The following is a 19,960-nucleotide window of genomic DNA, read 5'->3' as shown; positions in this document are numbered from 1 at the left end:
TGTCAGCTCAGCCGACGAGCGAGCCTTTTTCCCCCAGGTCGGGACCAGGACGGAATCGGACAGGGAGGCTGGCAAGGGCAAGCCAGAGCCAGAGCCGAGCAGGCATTTCCAGGGGAGCCACTTCGTACCCGGGGTGGATAATTTCGCCTGCAGCTGCGTCCCTTGCGTCGCTAGAACATGGTGAACTTGTGGACTTACCACACCGAGTCCTCGTAGGTAATGCCTACAAGCACTTCATCCATGTGCAACGAGGGCCATACACGAACGTCGCCCGTTGCTTGCTCTGGCAGGCTGGAACCGGGTGCCATAATCTCACGGGATGCAGCAGCCCGCCAGTGCTGCTGGATACTGGTGTTGTGTATGAAGTACGCTGCTGCATCAGACCCGTTGTGCTCGTGTCAGGACAACGTCCACCGGACGAGCGCATATTTCAAGAGCCAGACTGACTCGTACGAGTACTTTACCTACGCAGAGCAAGTTGGTCACCCCTTGTTGAAGCCCGCGAGCTGGAGAAGCTGCCGTGGCAGCTCCCTACATACAAGTACGACTGTACAGCATGCATCGAGTGCGGACACAGTACGGGACACTGGGCAGCAAGACGGTACTTGGAAGAACTTGCAAGACTTGTTCGAACCCCTGTCAGAAATAGACGACTCCACGGCAATCAGCGAGCTGGAGCCTTGAACCCTGCAGCATACCCGTCGTTGTCAACATCGCCGGCTTCGTTCATCTCGGCTCCTTCTCAGCAGTCGGGAGTTGCTAGATGACGGGCATCTGGGTACACGAGCACACGTGTCATGGCAGGGTTGACCATGACACGAGCCGTCTCTGCCATCACGTTCAGCAAACGGAGCAACATAGTGGTCACTGATACTAATTGTGCGTGCGGACTCCTGGCATCTACATTACCAAGGGGCAACGTTGGACAAACGGCGGAGAGGAGAAAGGGTTCATCAGCGGCAACGGCTCGACAGAATACCGAGGACTTTATACTACCGCTAAGCGCTACCTCCTACCTACTAGGAGTGTATGTACTGTACTGTACAGTACGAGCATCATCCCGCGGATGGGCAAAGCGATAAATCGCAGGCATCTGCCACTACTAGCACTGGATCGCTACCGTCTAGTCAGAGTCGTCCCAGGACCGAGATGGCCAATGGGGCCACAATGGCGGAGTGCGCCACGACTCGGGACCACTCTGCGAGCTAAATTGGCTCTGGAGATACCCGCCCAACCGCCGTCCCATTGGAGGTTCGCCCTTTGATGGCTCGGTTCCTTACCAACTTGCCCGTTCATCAGCCGGGGCCCCAGGGCTGGTCGAGGCGGATGCCAGGGTGCTGAGAAGCTCCTTGGCTCGCAGGGCCCTTTCATCAAAGAGTGACCCGATATTTAAGGAGAGGACCCATGTCTGAAGACATTTGCTTTGATCATGGCCGTACAGTGATCGTCAGGACTTCGTTCTTCATCATCTCCATCTCCATCTCCATTGCCTCCGTTCTGGCAAGGCAGCGGTGCCACACCACTACACTACCTCTCCCTTCCAAATTTTCCTTCTCTTTACCTCATCTTTCCTCTTTCCTCTTCCTTCTCTTTTCACCTTGTACTCGTATTCCGAGTCGCCACCGTGCGCTGCTTCAACTCCTTCGTCAGCCTCTCCCTTTGGTTTCGTGTGAACCAAGAATTGTCGACGTCTCACCCTCTTTTCAAATTGCTACAAGTGCTACGATCCACACGTTCGCAGACATGTTTTGCCCCGCTTGATATTAGAAAGGAGCTCGGTCTTTCATTCACTCGCTCGCTCCCTCGACTCTCTTATTCTCTCTCTTGGTCCTTGTATCCATACTGTCTGGCCTACGGTCTCGGCATACAGAGAGGCTAGTGTTGATACGACGGACGATCGATAATCCTCGCGCACCTCCCACCCAGCCGACTGAGACACACATCTGCCCTATCGAGGGCGGGAGAGCCCACAAGCGTCAATTCGATCTCGGATGTACCACTACAACTAGACGTATGCGTTTTACATGCACGCTTAACTTGGAACAATTGACAGCCACCAGGTTCTTCCTCAGGCGTCCCATCATCGCTCCTGGCCAGGGAGGGAGTCGCAGTCTAAGTGGCTGGATCGAGCACGCAAGGGCCTTGCCACTTTGACTGGTGTTTTGCTTGCCTGCGATCTGACCGTTGGCTGCTGATATTGTTGCCCGCTAGCCCAGCCCAGCCTATCCAAGGAAAGCGAAGCAATGGCGGCGACTGTTGGTTCAAGACTTCTCGCGCCCTGGGTGGGGGACCAAAACCCTCCTCCATCACCACTCGCTTCGAATCCGGTCGTCTTCCGTCGATATAGTACCGGTATCGACTTGCTGGATAGCAATAGCAAAAAGAACAGGAGGTCGTCCGTCATCGACCCAGCTATGGCGTTGAGGAACCTAAAGAACTCTTATATCAGCAAAGTCCATGGCGGCGGAGAAGGTGGCGGCGTCGGCGGCGATGATGACGAAGTCGAGGACGAGCGGTCTCGCAATCGCACGAAGCGTTACAGCCGAGATGACACCACGAGCTTAGCAGAGTTTTTGAAGACCCACGAACCGCCGTCCACCAGCTACATGTCAGTTCCCTTCGGTCACGCAGACGACAAGGACCAGGAGTCGAAATGGTCGAGATTCAAGGCCTTGAAGAAGAGGAGCAAATCCGTTCCTAGGCCTCCCCAGAACATCCAGCTACCAGACTCGGCAGTGTCAGGCTTGACAATTGGTGGGCACAGGCACATTGCCATTTCGATTCCCCTCGAGGCCTTGCCGTTCAGTTCCGACCCCAACTCAACACCGCTGAGCCCTACCAATGCGGGCAACCAGGCCAACATTGACAGGGCGGGGGCACCAAGGAATGAGAATGGAACGCTCCCACGAAGCTTTGCCGTCCAGACATACTCGGAGGAGAATGGCACCGTCACTGTCCTCCCCGCCGGAACGAACGAGGCGCGCGTGACGCCTAGAGCTCCTCCTACGCATCGCTTCAGCCTCTTCCCTCCGCAGTCGATATCCGTGTCTCCAACTACCCTGCCGCAGAGGAGCAGCCTCCCTCCTACTGCCACCGTGAGCCATGACAGGTCCAACAAGCAGCCCACGGGAATGCCTACAGAGGACTCTACGGCGTCCAGCGTCAGGAGCAAGAGGGATAGCAAACAGTCATCCTATTTTACCGTCTTCCCAAAGAAAACCGATCCACCAACGCATATTGCCTTGTATGCGCAAGGAACGGCCGCCTGGGGAGCGGGTGCTGGTGCGGGTGCGGCTCAAGGTCCTCCAAAAAGTCCGGCCAGGACAAACACTCAACAACGTTCAGCAAAGGCGTCGAGCATGGTTGTTACTGCTACCAGCCAGAAGCACCTTCATCCCGCGAACTCGCCGTCCATTGACGGCCTGTTGAGCGTGGCCAACGGCGTCGAATCCGTTCGGGATGGCTACAATAAGAAGCCCCTGCCGAAGCCGCCAGCAGTGAGCGACCCCCGGGCCAAGCAAAAAAGAAAATCGGGCGTCGGATATCCCTCCCCAATCACTGAGGAGCTCACCGACGGGTCCACGCGAAGCAACAGGCGCAGCGTTCGCCGAGCAGTATCCTCCCAGCCAATAATGGCACCTGGCCAAGAGATCCCCTCTCGCCCATCGACAGCAGGCTCAATACAGAGCCGCCGCGACAAAGTCCGAGACAAGAAGAGGAGAGACATGGAAGCCGTCCGAAACGCAAAGGCATTGAAGGAGCTGCAGCGAAGGCAGTCTATGGACCAAGACAACGAACACGCAGGCGCAGAACAGAGCCATGCTGCAGGGAGCAATATGCAGCAACGTCTGCCCAGCGCGAAGGCACAAGAGGAAACCAGGCGTCCCCAAATGTCGTCGATCAATACCCTTTGCCCCGTCGTCGTCGTAGTAGACCTTCAACCCTCGCCGGGATTGCCAGATGAGAAGAGCGCTCAAAAAGCCTCGCCCCCGCCCTCGCCATTGCCCTTGCCATCACCCCTACCGGAGACGAATCAGTTTCGAATCTCTCGCGACATCGACAGCGAGCTGTATCTGCAGCAAAAGCGTAACATGATGGACGAGCAAATCCTGAAACTCTACGACTCTTATCACGAGAATCGTCTGCGGGATGTCGAACGTCGGATTCGGCGGCTAGAGCGCAATGGCGATGTATGGTTGCGGGCTCTGGTCCCCGTGCTCGACGACATGAGCCGCAATCTCAAGACGATCCATCCATCCAGCCGGATCAGCAGAGACGCGGATACGAGTGGTGATGGCAGAGGTTGGGCTTCAGACGACGAGGTGAGCGGAGTGAGCGCGGAGCGGAAAGCTCGCAGCGCCAAGCGAGCCAAGACGCCCACGAGGAGAGCCAGCCTATCTCGCGGCCGGATCATGGCGGGACTCATTGGCAGGAGACTCGCGTCCGACGACAGCGGAAGCGACACGATGAGCAGGAGCGACGAGGTGGGCGGCCTCGGGATCATCGAGCCTCTGATGAGGGAACTGGCCGGCGAGGCGAGGCAGAGACAGCAGCAACTTGCCGAGAGAACGGCGGATGATTGGCGTCACAACACCGTATAGGCATGTGTTTGACGGAGGAGAGAAACCCTTTACGTTCGATTCTTCTACTACCTTGTTTCCTCCTTTTTCCCTCGGTTTTGTGTTAGCGAAAGGAATGGGCGACGCATCTTTTCAAGGCGTTCTTTGGGGAGATGATCACGTTAGCTATATGCTGCACTTTGATGCGAAGATCAAGTGCGAAGATGCTTTTGGGATGGATATACCAGCCGCGGTCGTATTTACCTACATATACCCGTACGTCTTTTCTCTCTTTTCCCTTTTCTTTATGTCCTAGGTAGTTTGCTCTCATATTTTGGCGTAGCGGCCACATAGTAGTAATGTTATTTCTCTTTGTTGAGTTGGTGAGATTTTTAGGGTTTGATCCTATGATGAGGCGATCAATGTGTTTCTCTTGAACGTGCAAATGACAGACATGGCTGCGTTGTCGGGTCAATCATAGACGGCGAATCGTTGGCGTCATCAAGCCACACAGGACAGACTCCAGCCAACGGTTCGTCACGGAGGCGCCTGTACAGGCAAAGTAATGGCATCATCTCATGTTATCTCTGCTTCTCCATCATCGCAATCACTCTTTTACTGATAATTTATCATCGCCGTCAATCTTAAAAGAAAATCTTGATAGTAGTAACCGACGGTCTTAAACTCGGCTGCAGCAGCCAGATCTCATAGCGATGCCCTCAACACCTTGGATCTTCATCTGCCCCTCCAGCAGAGGCATCGGCAACGCCCTCACTCGCCACGTCCTGCGGCGCACGGCTCGCTTGCCCACGTCCATTCCGATTCTCGCGACGACGCGGCACGTTGATCCCGGAGCTGCCAAGGCGGCCCTTTTGCGGGATGTCTTTCCCATGCCATCATCAGCCTCGGTCTCATCTTTACCATCTTCATCGTCCAATGGAAAGCAGCGACTGCCCAACAGACAGAAGCAGCAGCAGCAGCAGCAGCAGCAACGACGACGGAGAGACGATCTCTCCAAGCGCCTCTTCGTCGTCCGCTGCGACGTCACCGACGAGTCCACCGTGGCGGCCGCCGCCGACGAGGCGCGCCGCCTGTTCCCTGGCGACACGCACCACCTACACCTCGCCTGCGTGCTGCCGGGCGTGCTGCTCACCCCGGAGAAGTCGCCGGCGCAGGTGGACGCGGACGCGGCGCTGCAGTCGTTCCGGGTGAATGCCGTCGGGCAGATGCTCGTGGCGAAGCACTTTTTTGCGTTTCTGCCCAGGAGGGCGACGGCGATGCCGGCCGGGTACGAGTGGGACGATGAGCTGGATGATGAGGATGAGGATGACGAGGATGAGGATGAGGACGAGGATGAGGATGAGGACGAGGACGAGGATCTTGTAGAAGAAGAGGATGAAGCAGAGGAGGAAGTGAGAGGGAAACCAAAAGACGCAGCAGCAGCACTGCGTCTCCCCCAGCACGCAACCTGGCTCAGCATGTCGGCAAGGGTGGGATCCACGACGGACAATCGCTCCGGCGGCTGGTTCTCGTACCGCGCGAGCAAGGCCGCCGTCAACAGCATCACGCGCAGCCTCGACGTCCAGCTCCGCGCCAGGGCGGGCGACAACGCCATGGCCGTGGCCTACCACCCGGGCACGGTCAAGACGGACCTGAGCAGGGACTTCTGGGGCGGCGTGCCGGAGGAGAGGCTGTTCAGCCCCGAGTATGCTGCCGAGAGGCTCGTTGACGTGGTTTGCGGGCTGGGGGTGGAAGATAGGGGGAGGTGTTGGGATTGGAAGGGGACTGAGGTGCCTCCTTGAGGTTCCATCAGGGCGTAATTCTCCGCTCTGCATGTCTCAGGCACACAAGGTAGTCGACACAGACAGACATGATAACAGGAAGTCGATATCAAACGAGGTCTCCTATATAGAAGCGGTCTTTGTAAACGACATGCTGACCCTGCTTTTGCCTTTTCCCGCCTGCCCAAGATAGCCCCCTTACCGTAGAGCATTATATGATATCTCATCCCGCCTCCCAGTCATGGCTTTCTCCCACAACAGCGTGGTTCACGGACTATTGAGTGACAAAAGGTGCACGTACATATCCCTGGTGGTGTATTGCATACCTGCAGAAATACAACAGCGCATCTACAACTCGACTTCTTGGAACGACGCTCCGTCTGGTGGCGAGGCCGGCTTCGCCTCATCCTCGCCGCCGTCGCTGTCCTCGACTTGTTCCACCAGGGCCGTCTGGGACTCCACAGGCCGCAATGCCACTTTCTGCTCCTGCATGTCCTCGAGCCGTACTTTCTGCTCTGCCTGCTCTCCCGACTTTGCCTTTTGCTCCGAAGTCTCTCCTTCTCCGTCCTCTTCCTTGTCTGGAGAGTTGGAATCGCCACCTGGCTTTGTAGAGGCCTTTCCTTCCGCCTCATGTTCCTTCTTCCCATTGGCCGGGGATCCTTTGCTGTCTCGAGCCTTGTCATGAGGTGCGTCTTGCGCCGGTGGTGACGCTCGTGGTGGCGTGTCCTTGGGAGGCACGTCTTTGGCCGGAGGAGGGGGCAGCTGCTCGTCGCTGGGAGGTCCCGGCCGCATGACGTCGAGGTAGAACTTGGTGACGCCGAGGATCCTGCCGCTCTGTTCGCAGGCCGTCACCCACTCGGGCCGCACCACGGGGATGTTGTTCTCGACAGCCTTTTCCCACGCCGTCCCCCTGCCCTCGGTGGTGACGAAGTGCGTCGTGTCGATGCGCACCCCGTCGACAATCTTGGCCCCGATGCGCTCCACGACGCGCGTTAGGTTCTCCCTCGTCGCCGCCGGCAGGATGCCCGTCGTGATGGTGATACCGCTCAGGTCCGTCATCTTGTGGGTGCGCACAACCACCTTTTCGCTCGCCCGCGTGCCGGCGCTCGTCCGCAAGACCAGGTGGAAGCTGTACTCGGTGTCGACAGCCAGGCCGCTGATCTTGGTGCTGTGCATCTCCAGCGGCCGCGGGATGTTGCCAGCCTTTTGCCCGTTGCGGTACAGGCTCAGGGATATGAGGTCGGCCGTCGCGAGCTCGATGGGGTCCCATTCCAGAACGACGGAGGTTTGGGTCGCATTGCGGCAGCGCAGGACCGGCGCTGCGGGCTCGGAGGCGCCAAACGACTGGAAGATGCGGTCTTGCAGGGCGCGGAATTCCTCCTCTGCAGCGGCTTCTTTGCTGACATTGCGGCCGACGGTGATGTCCACGATGCTGCCAGAGGAGATGTTGGGAGGCAGCAGAATGGATGGGAACTCAATCTATACATTGCGAGAGCAGTGGAGGTTAGACATTGGCCATGACGTGGTGAGCAGATCGAACGAAAGCAGAGCAAAGGCGGAGCAAAGGCGAATCAAGCCAGCTTGCGAGAGACATACCAGGCGTTTGTCCGGGGTCAGCAGCACTGTGACGCCAGCGTCGACCTTGCCGACCGTCAGAGAGACGAGCATAGCTGGATAGGCGGACAAGAAGCGACAAGAGAGGAACAAAACCACACAGAGACGCAAGGGAGAGAGAAGAGGCGGCAATTGCTCGTCGAGGCGCAAGCGGCTGCCCTTGGCGATGGGTCAAGGGATCCTCGGCCGGTTCTTGGACGAACGTTTTGTTATGGGTAAATCCGCGCGCCCACGTGAGATTCGGCAGATTGGATGCCGGTGGGAGGAGAAGAAGAAGGATTTGGCGTGATGAATCTCTCGAGGGCACTCGAAGATGAATAATCCAGTGAGATGCGCTGGAAGGGAGAGCCCCAGATTGGACACGATGGTTGCGAGTTTGATTGACTGGGAGGGCGAGAAGCAACGAGATGCTGCTGCGCGGAGGATGTGGTGACAAGGCTAAAGTGGGTACATGCGTTGATGAGCTCTGGTGGGCCGCGGAATTTGGCGCTTCTGTGACATTGGACGACATTATCGAGGAAGCGAAGGTCGTATGTTGTTGGAAATCTTTCTACCTAATCAGCTGCACTTTCGACTCTCGTCAACCAAGGCTCGTGGCAACAGCCAGCTCCAGCTAAACAGCTGTTTACCTTAGTACCTATTGATGATATCGTATACCTATGTTCCGTTGCTTGGCTCCCCATTCCGTCACTCAAGGTACCTTATCCTCCCTTCCCCTCCAAAAGATGAACCTTATCCAAGGTATCTTATCTTACCACATCAATCATCTCTGTGCCATTAATCAACATCACCAAACTCCCCTTCCCATCTCCTCCCGTTTTCACTTCCCAGGGGGGCATTCAATACCGGTTACCGAACCATCGCTCGTCTCTATCAATGCAGTTCCATCAGATGGCTCTCCAATGCTTTGTGCTCCATCTCTTGGTTGCTCATGCCCGGATCGTGTTTTCAAACGGTTCCAGCATTATTACGACGCGACAGATGCGTTCTGTACTGTAGTAATATCTCCTCCACAGCAGCTCCTTGGAATGAGTGGATGCATGTGCATGAAAACTCGCCCATACGTACTTCTGCTCCCGATGATTCGACAATTTATGGATTCATTGTACGCAGTACTACTCAGTGAAGGTCTCATGAGAGCGGGAGCCAAAACTTGACTGGCTGCAACAGGCCAAACACCGGAACGGAGTGACCCAGTATGTCTCTGTAACTCTGATGATGCATCCAAGTCCGATATGGGCCTCCTGGAGATTCAATCGGCGCCCCCCTTTTGTCATCCAACGTCAGCATGGTCAATTGATCTTTAGGTACTACTAGGTAGAGACAGCGAATCTGCCACCTTCATTACATTACCAAGGTTGATGGGGAATGGTACGTCGTTACATTGAGTTGAGCTGGATATCGATCCCTGGAGTGCCGATATACGACTACCCGGGAGATTCATTGACAATATCAATATTCAGCTTTGCCACAACCTAGGCCGCACATCTAATAGCTCTCAATTAAACGCTGGATTGATGTGCCATCTACGAAGTGACCTAACATAGGAGCAGAACTCGTTGACAAGGACTCCGCTGTGAAATGCCACACATTAGGTAGGTCCTGGGCGCAAGGATGCAACATGATTCAAGACTGCCCTTGGCTCCTCGTAGCTGCCTTATCGTCGGCAGGCGCACAAGTCGTCATTGAGTCTTTGCCAGGGCATGCACTCAAACCGTACCTACCCTACCTACCATAGGGAACGTGCCCAACGAATGGGTACAGACAATTGCCGGTGTACAGAGTATGACCTTCCCAGTTCGATCCACGGCGTCACCCCATGTGTGCAATCTCGGCTTCGCTTATCAAAATGGAAAGAGAAGCCCCAAAGGGCATCGAAGGACGACGCTGCATCCTGCTTGCTGCTTCAATCGGGCAATTACCAAGTGAAGTTGCCTGCTCTCGCCAAGCGCTAGCGTATTGATTTGTACCAATACACTCCCCGCCAGTCGTCCGGTCCATCCTTGATCAAGGTATCGGTGACCATTGCAGTACCCACGGGAGCATCAATGGGAAAGCGCGTCCTGTGAGCTGAGCGGTCAACGTTTGAAACGAATGCTCTTGCCCTCTTGAATGAGGCCACGAAAAAGAGTTCCAGAGACAATGGAATTATTTGCCCAACCCAATTCCAGTCGATCACGCTTCTCTTCAAACTTCGTCCCACTTACAACCCGCCTCTCGGCAATTGCACAGAACAGTTCCATGGATTTCATGTAAGCAAGCCATGACGTTCAAGGCCCGCCGTCAGATCAGATCGCTCATCCTCAACACCGTATTCCCACAGTACGGCGCTAGATACGCGTATCAGCCCTGCCCATGCCTACTCGAGGCTAAGGCCCCTGGTAGAAGCGTTGCATTGGAGAGAAGACGCAGCTCCTCCACCAGGACTCTCCAGCTATCCGCCTCGGTTGCCATGACGGAGGACCCGAACCGCCCGAAACTTGACTGCTCCATACACGACGCGTGACATGGCCGAACAAGGAAAATGCACGATGCTTGACGGGTGAGACACAATGCAGCGACCCATTTAAAGACGCGACCACTCCCTCACACGAAGGACGTACGGCATATTTTATTGCTGGGGCACAAGGCCCGCCAAAAGTGCCGTAGCCTACCTAGCCCTCTGCGAGGTAGAGCTCGGCCATCAACATTGCAAACACACGTCTTTTCCCGATCCACAAAGTGGCGGGTTTCGATCGATTCTTGATTTCTCTAGAGCCAGGTGAGCATATACATGGCCGTCACCCTGGGATGGCAAGAATTCCTTTTCATGTCTTGTATCCCCAAGCGGTTCTTCTCCCATCGTTGAAAACATGTATCTTTCACTTTCACTGCTTGGAGTTGGGTACTATACTCTGTGGTACATTGAGTTTTTCTCCTGTACGCACTCTAATATGGCAACCCCCCCCCCCCCCCCCCACGATTTTCAAAATTCCCATCTCAACCTCCCATTACCCAGTTTGTTCCGATGGATAGCATATAGTGTCCTCCGACACTGCACGGTGGAATGTGTGCTAACCGAGCGTCAATACTGAGGCTGTCAGTGCGCAGCTGAAACCTCCAACAGGGTCCAAGCAAGCTGGCATCAACTCTTTCAAAACTCGAAACAGCCATCTTACAACCACATGATTGTGTGCAATCTCAACAAGCTACCGTTGCACATAGCCCTTCAGCATAGCCAAGATGTCTGGGGAGGAATCCGCCGACAATGGCGCCGATGCCGTCACCAAGAAGAATGAGGCTTCTGGCAAAAAGCGATCTCTGCCCTCGTTGCTGAATCACTTCAACGGAAATGACCTGAAGACCCTCTTCCGCTGTTCCGCGGCTGCTTGGGTTGCTTCACTCCTCATTTTCATTGAGCCTTCGCTTCATAGCATTGGCACTTCTACTTTCTTTGCCGCCTTAGTTCTCTTCGTCACGCCGCCGGCTGGTATCCTCCTCATATACCTGCTCGGATCTTTATCACTCCTTTTCGGCATGTGTCTAGGGTGGGCTTGGGGCATCTTGACTATGAAGGCCGCATTGGCTGCGCGTCCGGCTTCGGATACCCAAGCACAGCTCCAGGCTCTTCAGCAAGCCGCCGCCGCCCAGGCGCAAGACACCGGCCAAAATGCTACTGTCATCAGCCAGATGCTGGTCTATCAAGGCCATATGCTCGACGCGCGCATAACGGCTGTATACTACGTCATGGCTTGTGTATTCGTATACTTCTTGGCGCGTTTGCGAGCAGCTAACATCAAGCTCGCACTTCTTCATCTCTTTGGGACCATTGTTGTCGACGTCTTCTTGCTCATTGGACCATTGCTTCCCACCTTCACTCCTCTCTTGGGACAAACGTTGGTGAAGCCAGGAGCCATTGGAGTCGGCATTGGAGCTGCTTGTTGCCTCATCTTCTTTCCACAGTCTACTTCTTATGTGGTCCTTCGGAAAATGGAGCAGCTCGTCCGCATGTTCGACGTACCCCTCGACCTGACCCGGAAACGGTTTGCTGCTGAGCCCTTGGAACTCGCGCAACTCAGGCAGAGCAAGAATCACATGATCGCCCTTTATAAAGTCATGGAGCCGGAAGTGGCTTTCCTTCCTTTGGACATTTCCCGTGGCCGGTGGAATGACGGCGACGTCAAAGGCTTACAGAAATGTATTCGCCAGACCATGCTGACAAGCATTTCGTTACTCGATTTCCACATCACCACCATTACCGCTCTGCAAAAGGGGGACAAAGCAGGCTTGCAGTATGACAAATATTCGAGTCAAGGCCCGGCTAGAGAAAAGAGCAGACGAGAAGTTGGTCAACGCCATGTCTTGCAGTATGCCGAGCTGATTAAAGCCCTTCGAATCCCGGAGCATAGCGACCTTCGCATTCGGATGAGAGAAGCTATGCGCGAAACAACTTCCCAAGTGCGGCAAGCTTGCTCAGCGTCTATTAACATCGTCGCCGAATGCATTCACAGCGTCAATACTCGTCGCTGGATTCGGCAGCCCGCTCAGCAGGTGTTTGATGGGTTGATTCAACAGCTGGAGGCGGCCCTGGCCGCGCTACAATCCGCTCGCGAAGCTTGCATTATCAACACCACCGAGGCGATCCTAGACTGCCACTCAGACCTTTTTGATCAAGTCGGCCAGCTCAAGGTAACAGACACGCTCCAGCCACAGTCCCTGCAGGCGATGATGGTGGCCATGGTCATGGAGCAGCGGATTCTCAGCGTGGCTGAGGCAACAGAGACAATGCTCAGACGCGTCCTGCAGCTCACAACTGTGCGGAAGCACCACCGCATCTGGCTGCCGTCCCGTATCCGTTACGCATTCAGCTGGGTCCTCGATGGGAACCAAACAGTCCCCATCGCGGGCGTCTCTGATGACGGTGGTCTCGATGACCCAGACGCAGTCGATGAACAGTCCAAAAAGGTGCGCGAGCGTCTCCGACTTATTCGAGGTTACGAGACCCCTACTCGAGCAGGCCCAGTCGCCAGAGCCATTGTCGGCACCTACTGCTGGCTCACCAACGCGGCCGGCATGTATGCGATCCGAATGGTGGTCGTTACAATTGCCACCGCCATTCCAGCAGCTCTTCCTCATTCGGCCGGCTTCTTCTACCGCGAGAAGGGGTTATGGGCAGTCATCACCGCACAGACATGTGTTCTTCTCTACATGGCTGACTTCACCTTCTCTCTCGTCTCAAGAGCTCTCGGCACAGTAATCGGTGGCGTGTTTGGCCTCGTTGCGTGGTATATGGGGTCTGGGAGTGGCCCAGGCAACCCGTATGGGCTGGCTGCTAGCGTGGCGGTTTTCACCGTCGTCTCTATGTGGTTGAGGATATTCTTGCCGCTGGCCTATACCCAGGCGACTGCCATGTGTGGCGTCACTTTCATACTCATTATTGGCTACAGCTATGACAATGAGCACTTGCCACAGTACGGATCACCAGGTAGGGGCTACCAGGCGTTCTGGAAGCGATTGGTCACGGTCTTGTTGGGGTTTTTAGCTGCGACCATAGTACAGCTCTTTCCCAAGCCGCCATCTGCCACCGCACACGTGTGCAAAACTCTCTCGAATACCGTTCGGACCCTGTCGGACTACTATGCGTTGCTTTTATCGCACTTGAGCCGGGCGAAGCAAGAGACCTCCGTTGGTCCTGCTGCCATTGAGGATCTAACGGTGGAGGTTGCAGAGACTCTTTCGTCCTTGAACGGCTCAATAGCCCTACTAAAGGCGGATTTCAGCGCCGGTCCATTTGACCAAGCGGTCCTACGGCAGACTCAGGAGCACTGCCAAAACATGAACCAAGCACTCGGAAGACTCCTCTACTTCTCGACTACCCTTCCCAAGGAATTTCAAGAGAGACTGGTGACCACGCTCGGCATATTGGATGACGGCGCCATTGGAAACCTCATGGCTGTGTTAGCAATCATCGAACAAGCCCTGCGGACCGGGTCGTCTCTTCCCGAAAGGCTTCCAGTGCCTCTTGTGCGCACCTGCTTTGAATCTCTTTCCTATGCGCAGCATCACAAGATTGAGCTGAGCTCATCGCTTGTGCGAGATGAGAATTATCGACGCTATTGCGTTGCTGTGTCGTCTTATCTCAAGTTCTTGTCTGCCATTGATGACTTGGTTCTAGCTCTGAAAGAAACGCTGGGAGAACGCCACGTGGTCTATGTATGGGGTGGCGATGTTTGAATACCGATTACAAAACTGGAAAATTGTCAAAGACGAGAGCTATTCAACATCCCGGGCAAAATGGTTTCGATTTGGGTGACGTCTGAAGCCCTTCCTTGTTACAGTTACTATGACTGGCGCATGCACACACACACGTCCACCTTGACAATCACTAGGACATCCTTGTTTCACCGCACCCTATACACTTTCCGCAATACATTGATTCCAAATCATCTTTCTGGGTATGGTTCGCGACAAACTGGTCCCAAGGCTGGCGACAAGTGTCACACAGAGAAGATGGAGGCAAAGGGGCTAATCTACTGTTGAGCGATCATTCCGCCTCACGCCCTCACATCTCGTCGAGGCATATAGCAGACGACTGAAGTTTACGCGGTTGCACATTGACGTTTTGCTCCATGTTCGGGTTCTTCGCTCCCGAAATTGTACAGCAAACTCACGGTATACCACGAGTACGATTGTGTCAAACTGATCTATCCCGAACATACTCCACCCTCGGAACTGTTTGTGATTGAGAGTTCTGTCACACAACTCATAGGTCCGACTGGTTGGTAAGGCTCCACACCCGTGCGAGATTGAGAGTTGCTGTGCATGGTACGTTGCAACTCATATCTTGTATAGAGTTTGGCGTCACTGGCGACTGCCGGACTCCTGGGAGGAAATGCTCAGCAGTCGGTGTCGTGGTCCAGGCGCTGAAGTACAGTCTGATGGAGAAACCATTGCCCAAGTTCAAGAGATTCGTGTATCCCGGACCGACCCCTAAAAATATCGAGACATCGTCAAACCAACTCGTCTTCACGTCTCATTCCATATTCCGACACAATACTCATAGCGTCACTGAGAAGTTGCGGCCGTCTCCCCATATGCTATTCGAAGTGCGCGTTGTTGCCGAGCTGCCACTGCAGCCTGTGGGAAGCGGGACGTTATGTTGCAAAATTGCTTGACATGCCTCACCTTGGCCTCTCTTGGCCTCATTCGAGGACCCGGCTCCTACCGACACAAGTCTCTGGATATGGGACGAACTGTTGCGAGATACCATGACAGTTATACGGGATGAAAGGCACGTAAATTCTGCTGCCAACAGACGCCAGATGATGTTTCACAGCACCAACCTGGACGAGACACGAGCCAATTGTTGTCCCAGCCTCAGACGGGACGCCTTCCGCCCTCATCCATCCACCATATGTCAATACAGCCATCCACATTGCGGATGTGGACAAGGGGGAAGCCGAGGCCAGGAGACGAAACGAAGCGAAAGGTAGCGCTTTCGCTCGAGAGGTAAACGTAAAGGTAAAGGAAGTGGAAGGAACCAAGCCCACGCCATCCGCGAAGAACACACTCTGAAAAGAGCGGGAAGGGATGAGGACAAGCGCGTCCCTTTGGTGTCTTTCAAACCCGGTCGATCCACAAGGAGAAGCACCAACCAGCAGTTTCAGTGTAAAAGGAAGGCTGTTTCCGTGTCTTGAGGAGCTCTGTCTTCTCTCTCCACACCCATCTTACTGTACGGTCAGCGGGGTCTTCTGTTCGCCTGGGGTCGCGTATCAAGACCGGGGATATCGGAGCCTTCATGACTTGGGACAGAAGTGGCTCCCGGCGCTGAACGGATCGAACGAATCTCATACATGGCCCGGCAAGCAGAATAGCAACGACCTGCTCGGAAGAAGATTGATAGGGCCATGGATAGAAGATTCTTCTTCTACGCCGGGTCTTGCAGGGTTCAGCCTCAGCTCGTAATTCTCCTCGACTTGTGAGCGCTAAGTCTTGGCCTGACTTGCAATAGAATGTCGTTGTCGGTGCAAACTTTATGGCTGAGGGGTCCGAAGCGCAACGCAACGATGTGATCTGGAACGATCCAAATCTGCCGGCGCCTTTGACGACTTCGTCACTGACTCGTGTACAGACTACTACTGTACTACTGGTACCAATGCCCGTGGCCTCTGGAGATACCTCTTCAAGGAAAATACGATCTAAGGCCTCCGGCTTCTTGTTCCCTTTGCTCACGAAGCGTTCCCCGCAGCCCGGTTGAGCGTCGGTGCTCCACTCGGAAGCGGCGGCAGGCAAGCAAGCAAGGGAGGCTTTAGCATCCTTTGAACGGCGATCAAGATGGTTGCTCTGCCATGGGGAGTGGAGGGGGATACGTTGAGCTGAGTCTTTATGAACTTTGCAGCGCCCTTCCCGAGCCCTGAGTTCCCTGGAATCTCGATGGCCATTCATTCCTTCCCGCCACAGATCAACCTTGCACAGCACAATGCTTCGGAGATCATCGCTCGTTCTTGTAGCGGCCGCTGTTGCAGGGTCCGCCGCCGCCGTTCCACCTCTTGACCCAAGGCAGCAGCATGTCACCAGCATATCGAATGTGTCCAGCTCTCGTATCGTGTCAGCTACTAATCCAATCCACCTCCCGTTGTGCGCTGTAAGTTAACGCCGACTCGTGTCTTCTGACTCCCATCGCTTTGAGATTACGGAATCTAACCTGGCGACTTGCTTGAGTGCTTCACGGCCACTTGTTCGGAGCTCGATTTATATGCATCTGCAAAAGCTTGACTCAGCCGTCGCAAAGCTTGTCGTGCTTTCAAGCATCATGCAACTTCTCCGAGAGTCTGGGTATGGGAGTCAATCTGGTCTTTCTGTTTCTGTTTCTCTTGGTCCCTGAAATTGCTGCCTCTTTTGCACCAGGGTCAACGTCGCGTCCCAGTCACGATGAATCTCACCCAAACAGCGTGTGGCGGCTCAGTGCGAGATCGATCAGGGCGGTTCAAGGCGATGAACATTGCTCTTAGCTCTGTAACCCTTCTGGTCGCCGCTATTCGCTTCGCGTCGAAGTTTCTCTTCAGCATCAGGCAGGGTTTTGGTCCGGACGATTGGGCCATGTTGGCAGCGGGACTTATCAGCATACCATGCGTCATATTCAACATCTCTGGCTTGAGTGACCACGGACTCGGCAAAGATGTCTGGACGTTGGATCCGGAAGCTGTGGCTTCATTCGCACAATGGTTGCTTGCCATGGAAATCCTCCGTACTCATAATGTCGATTGTCAAAATTAGCCTGTCGCTCTTTTATCTCGGCCTGTTTCCAGGAGCTTTCTTTCGCAGAGTAGTTTGGGGGACTATCATGTTCCATATCGCCTCCGGCCTCAGCTTCGTCGTTGGCAGCCTCTTGCAATGCGCACCCCTGAGTTTCACGTGGGAGCAATTCGGCGACAGCACCAACGCTCCACCGGGACACTGCATCAACGTGAATGCGTTCGCATGGGCCAACGCTGCCATGAATGTCGGGGTCGACATTTGGCTCATAGGAATTCCCCTATACCAGCTGTACAAGCTAGACACCCAGTGGAGGAGAAAGTTGAGTGCGGCTGTCATGTTTCTGACAGGAGTGATGTGCGACTGCTCTCCCCTCCCTTGCAGACAAAGGACTCATTCTCTAATCTCTCACCATGACGGAGTAGAGCTACGGTCATCTCCATCCTCCGGCTCCAGTCACTCGTTCACTTTGCCAAGTCGGCGAAGCCCACGTGGGACCATTGGAATGCCGCCTGGTGGTCTACGTACCACCGAAGTCAACACAAGCATCATATGCACGTGCCTCCCTTCCATCCGGCTGATCCTGGCGCACTTATTTCCGCGAATGATTGGTTCGAGTCTCGACCTGCCTCCGATATCCGGGGACTCTTGGATTAGTGAGAAGTACACCAGTCCGAACCCTCTGGATGTCGAACGCCTGGAGCTGTGCAACGATCGGAGCATAGACGGAGGAGCAGAGACCAGCGAATCTGCACAGAGAGCGGAAGAGGCACTGGGAGCATAGCCACACTATGGTTGTTTCTTCATCTTCAAGAACCGGTGTCGGGCTTGAGGTCACAGTGCTGGGTATAGTGATGGGGCTCACGACATATGGGGAGAAACGAATCCTACTGGAGTCACGGAATCTTGTTGCTGCCAAGGTTCCAGCTCGACAAGATGCCAGAAAGAGAAAAAGGCAAGAGAAAGGACATGAGCAAAACAGAAGAGATGAAAAGAAAATTTGCTGCCAACTTGGACGATGGACTAGGACCGATGTAATAGCAGCCGATGTTCCATCAGCAGAGCTGGACTCCACATGAAGTTGGCTTCTACCACATATATTTCTGGTTAGAATCGAGGGGCGGGGGGTGGGAGCCGAGTTCAATGGCATGATTGAGGGTGTCGTCCGAGCCATCGACGTCTCCTTGTCCCTCTCTTCATCACGTGCGGCAACGTGGCCTGCGACCTCGACTGCTATTTTGGCACCCATGGAAACAATGATTCTGCCCCCCTTCTTCCACCGGCGACATTGGTAGGAAGGGATCCTCTCAGCTTACGCTATGGCCTTCCGAGAACTTTCACAAGCTGAGGGCTAACTCGATAATACCTCTCCCGTTCCCCACAGCTCCATGCAAGGGGCAGTGTCCAGATTCGTACCAACATTGCGCGCGCGCACTGGACGCGGGAGAGGCATGAACCTGATAGGATGAGATGGTTGAATGTGACGGAGCCTTCCAGTCGAGACATTCGATGCGGCCTCTGCAGTCACTTTCCGGGTGTCGTACGTACCAGTCATATGCGGACACATAACACCGCACCTGCGGCTGAAGCGCAGTTTCGTATAAGTATCCAGATATTAGGTGTTTCAATTTCTGATGCTTGCTCCGGGCTCTGGTCGTGAGTGCTCCGGCTCGGCGGTGGCTTCTTATTTGATGCCCCTGGAACTACTAACGCATGTCTTGAGCATGTCGCCATAAAGCAGCCCTGGAGCAGCGCCATCACCGGAATCCAGGCGAGATCCGTCGATGCTGGTTGGTGGATGCAGCAGAGGCGCAACCGGACTTCACAGCAGCCTGACAACAACACGCAAGCAGACGCCCCAGACGCGCACATGCACGTCCACGGGTATATACTACGGCTCGTAGGCATGCACATTTGCACGCGGCTGCCACTCCGGACACACGGGACAGTCGACGGATGTCCAATGGGCGCGGAGTTGTGAAGCGCCAGTGAATTGCAGCAAATGGATTCGAGACGGGTCCGTGGATGAAGCAGCGGCTTATATAATCGGAAACAGCTATACTCCGTACCTAGGTACCTACATACTAGGTACCAAGCTCCTGCTCGGAAAGGTACCGCCTGGTACTATAAGGTGCGTACCTAGTGCCTGTTACGACATGTACAGTACATGTACTCGTGGTGGCTTCCACACGACGCGCCATCCGGACGGGGAAAAAGGGTCAGCCGCGATGACATGTGCTTGTTATTGCGAAAGCCCCCGGACTGCGTCTGTGCTCCAACCTTGTGCATCACCTCAGACAAGCCCGCCATCTCCTCGGTCCCTTGTGTCGTCGTGTCGTCGTGTCGTCGCCAGCATTGCATCTGGCAGCAAACAGCCCTTTGTTGCACCGCAGCAGCCTCAAGCTGCCCTTGGCTGGAGGGTTCGCCGTGATCTCATCCTTCGCTTCTCACGCACTCAGTTGCTTCGTCACTGGGCACCGATTCGCTCTCTTTTCTCGTCCGGCCCCCCTTCTCCCGCCAGGTTCGGGTTACCTGCATCGCCCTCAGTCGTTTCTATCTTCCCTTCTTTCTTCCTAGATCCTCTTTTCGTCTGTTTCCTGTCTCCCGGGTGCCTCCCTTGCACCGAGCGTCTGTGAAACAGCGGCCACCTCGGTTCCGAGCATACATCATCATCATCAGGAGCAAGGCTGAACATCCCGTTCTCACTGCCACCAACGGAAGCGCGGCCACCAGACAGTCGGACTCGGACTGTTAGCGAAGGACCACAACTTA

The 19,960-nt window shown here is 54.9% G+C and overlaps 7 protein-coding genes across 7 annotated transcripts; 6 read left to right on the top strand and 1 right to left on the bottom strand.

Annotated features, from left to right (window-relative positions):
* Positions 1-2,243: 2,243 nt before the first annotated feature.
* Positions 2,244-4,601, top strand: CCMA1212_004921 (uncharacterized protein; the record flags this gene model as incomplete). Its single annotated transcript, XM_073702204.1, has 1 exon — positions 2,244-4,601. One exon carries the CDS (start codon positions 2,244-2,246, stop codon positions 4,599-4,601), a length of 2,358 nt encoding a protein of 785 aa, XP_073559301.1.
* Positions 4,602-5,272: 671 nt separating this feature from the next.
* Positions 5,273-6,361, top strand: CCMA1212_004920 (C-factor; the record flags this gene model as incomplete). The annotated part of the gene is made up of 1 exon (XM_073702203.1): positions 5,273-6,361. The coding sequence occupies one exon, from the start codon at positions 5,273-5,275 to the stop codon at positions 6,359-6,361; it is 1,089 nt and encodes a 362-aa protein (XP_073559345.1).
* A 327-nt stretch (positions 6,362-6,688) lies between these two features.
* On the bottom strand, positions 6,689-8,008 carry CCMA1212_004919 (Cell fusion protein cfr1; the record flags this gene model as incomplete). Its single annotated transcript, XM_073702202.1, has 2 exons — positions 6,689-7,819; positions 7,937-8,008. 2 exons carry the CDS (start codon positions 8,006-8,008, stop codon positions 6,689-6,691), a joined length of 1,203 nt encoding a protein of 400 aa, XP_073559452.1.
* A 2,209-nt stretch (positions 8,009-10,217) lies between these two features.
* CCMA1212_004918 (uncharacterized protein) lies at positions 10,218-10,460 on the top strand (the record flags this gene model as incomplete). The annotated part of the gene is made up of 1 exon (XM_073702201.1): positions 10,218-10,460. The coding sequence occupies one exon, from the start codon at positions 10,218-10,220 to the stop codon at positions 10,458-10,460; it is 243 nt and encodes an 80-aa protein (XP_073559577.1).
* Positions 10,461-11,176: 716 nt separating this feature from the next.
* Positions 11,177-14,167, top strand: CCMA1212_004917 (uncharacterized protein; the record flags this gene model as incomplete). Its single annotated transcript, XM_073702200.1, has 1 exon — positions 11,177-14,167. The coding sequence occupies one exon, from the start codon at positions 11,177-11,179 to the stop codon at positions 14,165-14,167; it is 2,991 nt and encodes a 996-aa protein (XP_073559691.1).
* A 2,226-nt stretch (positions 14,168-16,393) lies between these two features.
* Positions 16,394-17,209, top strand: CCMA1212_004916 (uncharacterized protein; the record flags this gene model as incomplete). The annotated part of the gene is made up of 2 exons (XM_073702199.1): positions 16,394-16,570; positions 16,714-17,209. Exons 1-2 carry the CDS (start codon positions 16,413-16,415, stop codon positions 17,207-17,209), a joined length of 654 nt encoding a protein of 217 aa, XP_073559690.1. The 5' UTR covers positions 16,394-16,412.
* Positions 17,210-17,276: 67 nt separating this feature from the next.
* Positions 17,277-17,613, top strand: CCMA1212_004915 (uncharacterized protein; the record flags this gene model as incomplete). The annotated part of the gene is made up of 2 exons (XM_073702198.1): positions 17,277-17,540; positions 17,611-17,613. 2 exons carry the CDS (start codon positions 17,277-17,279, stop codon positions 17,611-17,613), a joined length of 267 nt encoding a protein of 88 aa, XP_073559580.1.
* Between the last annotated feature and the right edge of the window lie 2,347 nt (positions 17,614-19,960).

This window comes from Trichoderma ghanense (genome assembly GCF_004382785.1).
Source record: "Trichoderma ghanense strain CCMA-1212 chromosome Unknown scaffold_4, whole genome shotgun sequence".
NCBI classification, from domain to species: domain Eukaryota; kingdom Fungi; phylum Ascomycota; class Sordariomycetes; order Hypocreales; family Hypocreaceae; genus Trichoderma; species Trichoderma ghanense.
The sequence above is the reverse complement of the archived record's forward strand: the minus strand, read 5'-3'. Positions and strand labels throughout refer to the sequence as shown.